Source organism: Stegastes partitus, unplaced genomic scaffold (genome assembly GCF_000690725.1).
Source record: "Stegastes partitus isolate 25-593 unplaced genomic scaffold, Stegastes_partitus-1.0.2 Scaffold505, whole genome shotgun sequence".
In the NCBI taxonomy this organism is placed as follows: domain Eukaryota; kingdom Metazoa; phylum Chordata; class Actinopteri; family Pomacentridae; genus Stegastes; species Stegastes partitus.
The window spans coordinates 54814-66952 of record NW_007578236.1 but is presented as its reverse complement, the minus strand read 5'-3'; the positions used below and the strand labels follow the sequence as shown (position 1 = coordinate 66952).

General features: G+C 41.7%; 1 protein-coding gene across 2 annotated transcripts in view; it reads left to right on the top strand.

The window, feature by feature from the left end:
• The window catches only part of tanc2b (tetratricopeptide repeat, ankyrin repeat and coiled-coil containing 2b), a 166876-nt gene that overhangs the window by 119638 nt on the left and 35099 nt on the right, over positions 1 to 12139 (top strand). For both annotated transcript variants that reach the window (XM_008287525.1, XM_008287526.1), the window contains 2 exons: positions 1640 to 1888; positions 9876 to 10007. In XM_008287525.1, the coding sequence (XP_008285747.1) occupies positions 1640 to 1888; positions 9876 to 10007 (381 nt within the window). The remainder of the gene's footprint in view (positions 1 to 1639; positions 1889 to 9875; positions 10008 to 12139) is intronic.

Here is a 12139-nt window from a genome sequence, read left to right as displayed (position 1 = left end):
TGTTCAGCATTTTTTCCAAGTGTCTACACTGGCGGGAAAATGGTGCACTTTCTGATCCTGGCACATTTTTCCTCACTGTGGACTAAGTTTTCACTGCAATGTAAAGTCAACAGAAACAGCACAACTATGGCTAGAAGTAGACAAAAAAGAAAATGTCCTTCGTGCAATATGAGACAGTTATAATGCCGTAAATTCTAAAAAAAATAAATAAATAAAATAACAATAATAACAATAATAATTCATTTTATTTGTGTAGCGCTTTTCAAGAACTCAAAGACGCTTCCCAGGATAAAAGCATAAAAGCAATAAACAGTAAGAAACAAATACAAAGATAGACAATATAGAAATAACAGCAAGCAGAGAAGAAAAAAAAGAAAGAAAGAAAAATTGAAAGTTGAAATTCTTTGCTAATTCATTTGACTAAAATTGAAAAAACCTGGAATCAACACGTATAATATTCTTCCAAGTGCTCTCAAATGCGTTGTACTACCGTTGAGTGACTCTACATACTGTACATATTTTACTGCTGACATTTTCAGTTTGTTTCCATATTTGTCTCGTATCTGCTCCGTGACACACAGGCTACAGTTCAACCCAGTCTAGCCGAAAAGTCCCTGAATTGTTTTCACATGACTGCTGGTCACACCTGAGTTACTCACTTCTTTCTGGTTGTGCGAGGCAGCACTGAATGCTTTGTTTATTGCATGTTCTGTCAGTGCTAGTAGTTTATTTTTAACAAATTTTTAAATGAGACGTGTGTAATATTGAGATTTTGACAAGTTATCATGTATTTAAGCTTCAGTTTGATGAGTTTTCCTATTGAACAGCACATCACAGATCAGTAATTCAAGTACCGTCTGGCGATTCTGTCTTTTGACAATTTCTGGCTCCGATAAATAGTGTTAGTTTGCACATTTTTTATAAATAGATAACATCAAACCTGCCAGTGGCTTTTGGGGTTTCAGAGGGTTAAAGGATAAAACTGATCTCATCAAATATTTTTGCTGTTGTCAACAAATATCATGTCTCTTAGCAAAATTAACAACATTTCAGGGCTTTCTGACTTCCGCAACCTGTCTGAGGCACTCTGACCTAAATTCATTCAGTGTATTAGTGTGCTAGTGAAGCTAAAAGTCTGAATCAACCACAATCTATTTCGAACGGTTAAAAGCAGCAGCAGCAGCTTTTTCTGGTAGTTTGTTCAAATCTGGGGTGTAGTGTTCCTAAACAACGACTGCTTTCGCTAAGTCTGAGCAAGTGCAGTCTAAAAATTGCATCAGTTGAAACTGTGATACTTTTCCTGGTGTTTACTCCCACGGGAATTTCAATTCAGTCACCTTATCGCGTTGACATCAACTGTGGCATTTTGTGCGTCATGAGAAAGAAAACAGAAGAGCTAAAGCGCTCGCTGATGCGAAGCATTCTGCTGATGTCAGAACAGGTGGCATCATTGTTTCCTGGCAACAATGGCGAACAAGTTTGTTCGAGGGAAGCATTACATCAACGTCCCATTGATTCAGTAAATAAATGTGAAAGCAGATGGACTCGGGTGGGTGAAAGGAAGACAGTGAAAACAAACCTGGTGTTGGAGAGAAAGAAAAAAATCCTAAAAAGAAGGTGTTGTTATTTACGTTTGCAGCCACTCTGACCAGCTATTCTGAGAACATGGAGCGAGGCGGCAAATACGGCGAGGGATCGCGGGGAAACCTGAAACTGTGGCAGTCCCAGAAATCAGGCATGGACTCGTTCCTGTACAGGGTGGACGAAAACATGACCGCCTCCACCTACAGCCTCAACAAAATCCCTGAGCGCAACCTGGAGAGCATGTCCTCCCACTCTGCCCACTCCATCCCTCTGTACCTCATGCCCCGCCCCAACTCTGTGGCTGGTGAGTCCCTTTGCCTCTTCCCCTTGTTCTCCTGTGAAAGTCTTTTTGGTTATCTGCCTGGTGAATGGCAACGCAAGTGTACAAATTCTGCAAAGATAGAGCTCTATTTCTAGCAAAATTTGATTGCACTGCTGGTGTTGTTTCTGACTCCTTACATGCTCCCTCTTCACTCCTTTCAACTTTTCTTACCTTGCTTGTTTTCTTCCAACATGAACCCTTTGAATTCTTTGATGTCTTTCTGTGTGACTCCTGTGATCACAAGTATAAGAATGAAATATTAATATCCGGTGGGTTTTGCAGAGGGATCTGTGTGACAAAGCCCATATTGTGCAAAAAAAAAGTTTGTTCGAGTAGCTTCAGTGACTTGTTTTTTTCTCAGGAATTTCTTGTAATGTCACCATCTGGATTGTTTCCTACAAATATCACAGATTTTTCTAAATTATTGGGATGTCAAGCAGCTGTACTCTTGTGGATGGTTTAATGTCTGTCGTTAATTGACTGCTCCCAAAACCACATTTCTCCTGCAAATATGGGCTAAATCAGCCTAAATTTCCCCATTATCTGTGCTTGGTCTTACGAGGAGCTCAGCTGTGATTCAATTTCTCGTAATTTTTGCAGCGTTCCTAATCACCGAAAGGAGGGAAAAACAACTGTTGTTTTCTTGCTTTCATGGGTTTATGTCGAAATTTCGGGAAGCTGCAAATCCGCAGTGGTATTTTGTTAAACTCTCACAGCCCTCTGGTGTAGATTGAAACCACAGAGAAGAATAATACAGTCTAGGAAGAAAAAAAAAAAAAAACAGCTTCTGCAGAATAACATACTGCGGCTGGAAGAATATCACATAGGAAAACTGGCATTTGTATTGCTAACGGATGTCTCATTGATGTGGGTTTCTTATTGTAGGCCATCGCTGCTTCACAAGCCTCCCAAAAGTAACAGTAAATACATCAAGAAAAATGTCTGTTTCATAACACTGAGGCAGCCCTAATGATGCCTGATTGTATTATTGTTCTCATGATCAGAGAAGCTGCTACAGATGATGAGCTCTATTATGCACTTCTTCCCCACTCCTACTAGAAAAAAACAAAACAGGTAGCATTTCGCTAAACGGTGTAATGTGCTTGACAAGGCCCGTCACTGCAGCTCTGACCCTCTCTTTATGCTGGTCATGTTCTGCTGTTTGACACCGCTGTCTGGCAGCGCAGCGACTCTGCCGGGTTTTTTTTTAGAGATTCATCCTCGATCTCATCTCCGCCCCTCAATACCCAGATCTTCAAAAGAGAGCTGGCTTAAAAGGCACGCGATAAGCTGCGGATGATGCAAAAAATACAATAGTAGAAAAAAAGAAAAACGGAAGAGCAGTGAGAGAAGAGTTTTTTAAAAAGAGGAAAAGATGATGATTTCTCTGAAGGTATTTTGTCAGGAACAGGAATTCCATATTGAGGAGAGGGATGCATGTGGAAGAGGAGTGAGAGGGAGTTTCGTAATCTCTCTTTCTCACTCCGTCTCTCTCCTCCACAAAGAATTATTAGATGATGTAGGGATGGGAGGCGAGCGCAGGCTGAGGATTGGCTGGGCTCACACAGCAGTGGAACATCAAAGCCCCAGGCATTAACCGTTTCTATCCCCCAGAGTGACAGAGAGACTCGCTTTGATGTGTGGAGAGAGAAAGATACGAGAGCAGAAGGCGACTGGGGAGGGAAAAAAAAAAAAAAAAAACCAGGAGGGAGGGGGCTCCTCTATTACCTAATGAAGGCAGTGCGTTGGTAGAGCTGAGGATGGATATGGAGGAAGGAGAAACCAACTACACTCTCGCTGATTCCTTCTCCCTTCGTGGTGCTCATACAGCTCATTGGAGAGTTGACCAGAACTGAAAAATTACGGGACTCGGGAGACAGATTTTGAAAGAAGAATGGCCAAAATTGATGCAGCAGAGGTTGAGAGATCCGGACTGCTACGGCTCAATCTCCAAAAAAAAAAAAAAAGGCTGGATCCTACATGTTGAAACTATATCATGTGTTTTTATTAGACCCTCCCTGACTGGCTGATTTTTGCATTTGTGTCATATAAAAGTTATGAAAAAGGTTCAAATGTGGATGAAAATGAGGCAAGCGGTTGTAGATTTAGCTGTGCAAAGGGTTAAAATATGATATACTGGCATGATTTTGACTACATTTTGATTTAATGACTTAGCAATGAGCTTTAAGGGATTATGAAGCTTCAAGTTGGAGATGGAGGAGCTTTAAGGAAAATTGAGTTTTAGAGTTGGGATTGGATCATTCCATTCCAAATCATGATTTGGGGGGATTTTGTGATCAGAAACTATAAATATGTATAAAAATAACTTTGAAATTTTAGCTTAATATATGTAATATTTTCCGAGACCCACATCGGTCCATTTTTTCAGTTATTTAATTTAAAGTCACTAAAACTAAAATATTTCTAGATAGGCTAATAAAAGTAGAATAGAATTGTGGAATTTTTAAATAGGGGCACATTTTTCAGATCCCGCTATGTAGGCTGGAGAAAAATCTACTTACCCAATATTGCAGACTCTGAATTAATGACATAATGAGAAATGAAAGTGAAAATTTCAGGCTCCTATTCTTAATAGTTTTTGTTAGATATTACCAGTCAAAGTTTCAGCGCCTGAGAAAATGTGCTGAAAATAGGTCGCTTTTTTTCGTCTTTTTGTTACCTCGCAAAATATTTGATGTATCAAGCTGAAATTTCACAAATATCAATAATATATTATATGACTTTCAGGACATAGTCCAGCAGAAATATTTCTGAAAATGTAATGATTGGAGATGTAAGAGTTGAAAAATCAAAAAGTGGTAAATTTACAATGATGCAGCTACAGCAGACCTCAAATGCCAAGATTATTTATAGTTTTTGCTTACAAAAACAGTTCAAACAATTAAAAAAAACTGTTGCAGTTGGTAGCACTGTTGCCTCGCAGCTAGAAGGTCGCCGGTTCGCGTCCCAGTGGGGGCACCAGAATCTTTCTGTGTGGAGTTTGCATGTTCTCCCCGTGCAGCGTGGGTTCTCTCTGGGTTCTCCGGCTTCCTCCCACACAGTCCAGAAACATGCTGAGGTTAATTGGTGATTCTAAATTGTCCGTAGGTGTGAATGTGAGTGTGCTTGGTTGTCCGTCTCTAAGTGTGGCCCTGTGATGGACTGGTGACTTGTCCAGGGTGTCCCCTGCCTTCACCCTAAGTCAGCTGGGATAGGCTCCAGCCCCCCCGCAACCCTCGTGAGGATTAAGCGATGTATAGATAATGGATGGATGTTGAAGCTCATCTGCAATTTAAGAAAAAAATATCTCCAAAAGTTTTTGACAAATTAAGCTAAAATGTCATGGATACTATTTTAAATATCTTTAGTTAATAACAAAAAAAAAAAAAAAAGTTTCAATCAAATCAGAGATGATGGAGCAGAAGGACCCTGATGATTTGAGATGGAATAACACAGAATATATATTTTTTAAATTATGAGTTTGAAGCTGGTAATTTGCAGTAACACTAAAATGAGATAATGCCTGCTTTAACTGTTTATGATCAAAATTTGTCGTGATATGTCGAGATGACTCAGTGGTTTTCTTCTCAGACATTATAGAGCTGTTTTCCCGGGGACTGAGTATATTTGTGATGCAAACCTTTTCTCAAAGCGTTTTCTGATCTCCAGCGGTTTAAGAGTGAAATGAAAATAAAACCAGCTTGAGACAACAAAAGAAGAGCAAGAAAAAATACATCAACTTCTGAAAAATCCCACCAAAACATGACCTATATAGACATGTAGACTGCAAAAACAAACTCAGTTATGGCTTCTTTTGCTGAAGTTTCAACGTATTTTTCTTTGGCAACAACAGAAGTGCAACCGGAGTGGTTTATTATGTCCACGATAATAGAGGAAAAAAAAGAAAAAGTATGTCTTTTCAGAAATGGTACACCTGTTACAGAACTTACTCTGAATATCCATCACAGGGACTCTTTATTCTGCAGAGTGCCGACCTTTCATCTCCACGGTATTGTGGTGAAAATACAAATCTCAGAAAATAATATCTCAAAACTCTGGCAACAAAAAAGCAAAACTTTGGGGAAAAACATTCCCTCTGTGGTAAGTAAAAAAAAAAAAAAAAGAGCATGTTTCAGATTCTGACCCTTTCTGACGTTGTGAGGATTTATATGCGCCGCCTTGTAGAACTGCTTGGGGACTGTGAAATCCCTCCTCATACTAAGACTAAAGAGGTATAAAACACACTCACTGAACTCACTCCTTAGCCTGTAAATGAGCTAAACGAAGGTAACGGCTCACTTGAGATAACATTTTTCAATTTAGGAGGGGATGAACAATTATTATCGATTTCCTTTTCTTCCATATTTAACCGATTTCCTTTTCGTCCCTGGTCCCACCTCTGCTGAAATCCGTGGAGTTCTGACACCCGGAAATGCTGTTTAAGTGCCTCCGTTATTTATCATCTCTCGGGGAAGTGAGAGGAGAATAGTGAGGCATATAGAGCAGCAGCAGCAGCAGCCACCTCGTATCTGAGATGACTAGTCAGCTCCCTGGCTGATACTGTGACTGGCTCCGGCCCAGCTGGTCTTTAAGTGTGTAAATGTGTGTGTTTGTGCACGCATGCGTCACCCTTCAAACCAGGAAGTATCCGACGCCGCTGTCGTTGCTCGAAGCTCCTTGTTTCCTCGCTTCTTTTCATTCTCCTGCTCCCTCCATTCTTACCTCTTTATTTCTCTTCACTACACTTGTAGTCTTAGCGCATTGGCTCAGGAGCTGTGAATGTGATCCCCAGCAGCCTGCTGCATTGCAGATAGAGATGATGAGCACACAGATTTGAGTTCTCACATTCAGTTGAAAAGAGAGAAAAGAAGACTTTCCAGCCCCTGTAGCCCTGAGTCATTCTTCCTTTGCTTGAGCGGCAGATTAATGCCTCCACTGTCTCTGCTTTTAGCCCAGTTGGACGACCGGCACCCCCGTTCCCATCAGGGCCAAGCCTCCAGCATTCTCAGCTGCCATTTTCCCTCCATTTTGGGAAACCCATGTGGCTCATTTTTTGGGTCCGTGGTTGGGGTGACTCAGGCGTGCACACACAAAGCCACGCAGCACTCGACTAAGCTCGACTCCGGTGACACAGAAGCCACAGTTTGAACCGAGGACAGGACAAGGATCAGTGGCGAGGTGCTGGCGAGAGGTGGAGGTTTAGAGGCCTGCTCCTCGGAGGATTACTTTAGTTTTTAGAGTTACTGCAGAGACAGACAGAGGAGCCATGGATTCCAGTCACACCTCTCCCCAACTCCTTGAATTTGACTTTGGATCTTAGAACCTCGAGCTATTTCAGGTATAGTGCGAGACAAAAAGGATTCCCAGCTCTGATTCTCCTCATTGCCAGAAATAAATGTGTGACTTTTGTTAAAGTTTTGCTGTTTCTAATATTAACCCTCACAAGCCCAGGTCGTCTTCTTTGCTCCTGTCACATTTTTAATCACTGGGGGAAATATAGAGTCCTGAACCTCTGTGGAAACAGCACAGCCATGGCTACTAGTAAAGAGAACTCACAGGTGTCTCCAACAAAGCATTTCCCAAGTGCCCACAGGTGTTAACAATACTTGAACAAAGTGCTCAAACTCAGCCAACCATCGATACTGTACTACTTACATTTTTAATATGTTTGTTTCCTATCTGCTCTGTGAAAACACAGCCTGCATTTCAGCCAAAAAAAATCCCTGAATATTTGTCAATTAACTGTTGGTTGCGACTGAGTTACTCATGACTTCTCCATTGCAACAAGAACCACAGAATTTTCTGTTTTTTACAGAATCTGGTTTATGCAAATGGTAGATTTTTGGATAATTTTTAGACAATAGCTTAATTTTGATGAAATATTACAATTGTGAGCTAGTTTTGGTGATTTTTCCAGATGGAACTATACGTCACACATGACTAGTTCAAGAATCATTTACAACTGAAATATGATTGTGCTTTTTTTAGGGTTTGTAGCTCTAATATTTTTTTAAACAGATCATGCCTTTTAAAACTGGCAGTTGCTTTTGGGTTTTAGAAGTGCTGAAGGTTTACATTTCAAAAGTTCTACACACAAATGACCACAAAGAAACCAATGAGGATGAATACTGAAAGGGGATTTAATAGTGTTTTTTGTTTTTTGTTTTTGCATCATTTTTGGCCACAAGGACCCACAGGTGTTAACAGTACTGCGAAAATGCTGAGTGCCTACTTGAGATATTTTCCATACTTGTGTCCTCTCTGCTTTGTGTAAACACAGCCTGCAGTTCAGCCGAAAAGGAAGTCCCTGAATTTTTGTCACGTCACTGTTGGTTACAGCTGAGTCATTCGTGGCCTCTCAGTAGCAACAAGCAGCACACAAGTTTTTTGTTTTTTAAAGAGTCTGGTTTATGCTAATGTTTTTTTTTTTTGGCTGATTTTTAAACGGTGCTCGTAGAATTTCATGATTTTAATGAAATATCCCAAATGTAAGCTTGGATTTGGTCAGTTTTCCCAATGGAACAGAATGTCACAGATAAGTCGCTCCCTCAGAAACTAGGAAATCCAATATGTGCTGATTTTTACCGTTTCTGGCTCTGACTAATGGTGCAATGTTGGCAATTCTTTAAAAATAACATGCCTTTCAAACCCGCCGGTGGGTTAAAGGTTAAATCTAGTTTATTACGACTAAAACTTCTTTGATGTAACGTTGTCCATCTACTTTGTTGACCAATCCTGAGATGTGGGAACACAGATGTGGCAAGAAACACAAGTAGTCAGAAGATCAGACAGATTTTAAACCAGCCCTCTGGCTAACCAAAATTTATTTGGCAGAACAAATGCTGGCAAACTATAAAGTTATTATCCAAACTGATTATCCATCACTGACTTCTTGGTTTCCTGTGCTGTGAGGGTTTATGACTGATATGCTTTCTGTAGCTTTTTACCTAAAAATGAAGTAGCTTGAACAATCCAGTTAAATGTTTGGGTTGTTTAAAACCTGCATCATCCGACTCCTTATGTGTCTCGCCCCATCAGACTTTATTGCAGTAATATTGCTCTGTTCCCAAACCTCAGAAATTACCTCTGGGAGTGGAGAGTTTCTCATAACCGACGGAAAATATGGCCACTGCTATGAAAATCAGACCCAAGTTGATATAAAACTGTATTATCTTTTAATTAAAACTGCAGAAATACACAGATTTGGAATGTAAATAGATGATTTTCACCCAAATTGTTCTTCCAGACTCCTCAAACTACTAATATGCGGTAATTTCGTTTTCTGCTCTCCATTTTAAGCTCTTGTTGTCTCGATGAGGTGACTTTGCAACTCAACTCTCACCTGTTTAGAAACCACCAACCCCTGGTAGTTAAGCCCCTTAATCACCCACAACACTCTGTCCAACAACAAAATCCAGGAGGGATTTTATTGTGAGATGGAGTGTCTTGTCTTTCACCTCTAACTGAACCGCGGGGTTCAGGTGTGACGGAGAATCAAGTCCGCTGCTTACTCACACTGGCGGCGTCTAATCTCATTTAACATTCAGTGGTTCCGAGTGTTGGCCCTGAAGACACAGTGTGGTGTGAACAATCAGCAGCCAGCGTCAGACGGCGCTCGCTCCATGAATAAGACATTTGTCTGCTGAGCTAATTAATCCTGAGAGGGGCCGGATGGCATCTGCCTCCGTGCCGCGTGACAGACACTGAAAGGAGGGAATTTTAGGACAGAACCATGTAGGGCTGGCTTTCTCTTTCCTGTAGGAGTTAGCAAGTAAGAGGAGCGGGAGCCTGACAACTGCCTCAGGGTACTGGCATGAACCTTCGCCACCTTCTTGTGCGAGTGTGTGCGTGCGGTTTGTTTACTGTATGTCTCTGAATATACGCACCTGCTGATAATAGTATCCTGTTTCTGTCTTCTTTCTCTGAAAAAAAAAAAATCCCTCTCTCCATCACACAAACACACACACAGCTACCAGTTCAGCCCACCTGGAGGACCTGGCATACTTGGATGAGCAGAGGCACACTCCATTACGCACCTCGCTGCGCATGCCCAGACAGAGCACCACCTGCGGGCCGGGTCGCTCCGGGCAGGACCTGAGAGGTGAGCAACCAAGCCGAGTTAAACACAAACACAGTCCCTCCTGAAGGCTGTTCAGTCTGACGGATTGAATTCAGCGTCTTTACACTGGCTGTGTGAGCTGCACACGTGACAGACATGTCTCTGAATTATTTAATTGTGAATTAATCCAATGTGTTTGCACCATAAAGATGTTGGCACATAGGAGAATTTGCTCTCTTTTAAAGGCTCTATTTAAAAGACAATTAAAAAGTGTCTTAACTTCAAGCAGTTTCAAAAAAGTGAAAGTTAAATTTGTTTGATTATATGTTTTGCAAAAACTGAAAACCCTGGAACATTTTCCAAGTGCCCAGAGATGATAACGACACAAAATAGTAGCTTTACCTACTATATATATTTAACTAATTAAATTTTAAAATTGTTTTCCTACTCGTCTCCTCTTTGCTCTTTGTAAACACGGCCTGCAGTTCGGTCGAGAACTTCCTGAATTATTGTCACATGACTGTTGAGTGCAGCTTAGTCAGTGATGACCTTTTGGTTTTGCAGAGGAGTGCAGAATTTTTTGTTTTTTACAGAATGTGGTTAGAGAAAGCTGATTATTTTTTGCAATTTTTAAAATGAGACATGTAGCTGTTTGTCACAGATCAGGAGTTCAAGGACCGACAAACAACAATTTTCTTGTTTTTGCGGTTTCTGACTGGATAAATTGAATCATTTTGGTGATTTAAAAAAACAAAAACAAACATATCAATGCCCTTTACTTCGTCGGGAGGTTTTGGAGTTCAGAGGGTTAAAAAAGAAACAAAAAGCTGCTTGCTACAAGGACTGACTCAAGCACTGAAGCGCTGGATGTAAATATAGGAACTGCGGTATGACCCAATGTGCAGACATTTGCTGTTAAAAAAAAACAAAACACTGCAAGCAGTCAAAGCATTCAACCATCCCTGACATTCACCTTAATTAAAAACAAAATGCTGCTTTTGTTTCAGGTACTGCTGCGATTAGCCAGTTGCATCACATCCGACACAGTTCAGAAGGAAACAAAAGGCCACTGTTTCCCATCCACAAACAACACAACTCAAAGCAGCTGAGAAAAGCAAGGCAGAGCTGCATGACGAGCGAGTTATTTTTAAAATTCAAATGAAAATCAGTGACGCTTAATGTGCAGTTTGCAGTGTCTTTCAGATGCAAATGCCCGCATGTGTCCCCGCGCTCAGCCCAGTGACGGGCGCAGGTTTATCAGGGATGTCGTCAGCTGTTGTCTGTTGCGTCCCCGTGTGTGAAACAGGCGAGTCAGTGCGGCCGAGGGAGTACACAAAGAGTGTTTTGTCAGACTCTACCACTACAAAGCTAAAATTTGTCCCTGTGCTTAACATTAGCAGGCAGTGTGCGCTTCACTGCGCTCAGTTCGAGTCTAGCTCACAGCGAGCGTCTCTGTGATTGAGCAAACCTCCTCAGCCTCCTTACCAAATGGCCAAATGGCCTGATGTCACAACATTGTGTGTCCTCTCGCCCTTCTTCCTCTGTCACTTAACCAGTAATGAGCACCGTAATGGCAGCCCTCCGCTACCCAAGCGAACACAAATATGCGTCCCTGTGTGTTTTAAACACCTGTTAAGACCCCACTTAGCCGAGGAGAGCGCTCGGCTGAGCTGCGATGTGATTCCCCTGCCCAAGGGAAGCTGGCTGCAGACAAATGCAGAGTGAAGGAGTGAGAGAGAGGCAGGGAGAGAGATGGAGACGGACGCAACGGAAGAGAGAAAAAAAAAAAAAAAAAAGACAGAAGACGGTCGGAGACGGGGAGCGAGTTCCTCTCAGAGCTTCACTGCTACTGCCAGAGCCACTTGTTTCAACCTTTCTCCTCTAAGGGCAGCCAAGTGTGTTTACAAGCCAAACGACTGCGTCCTAGCATGCTTTCTGCCTCCTCGGATCAGTGTCAGAGCCTCCCCGAGTGCACCGCTCCTGTGGTTTCACCGAGAGAGACAGAGAATGAGACACAGGGAGACGAGATGTGAAGGCGAGCGAATTGAAAAGCGGGGTTTTCCCCCCCTTGAAGACAACAGGAGGACAAATTCCAACCCTATTACCTCAATTTAGTCTTGAGATGTTCGGTTACACACTTACAGGTAGTCGGAGGTTTGATTGATTGCATGTTC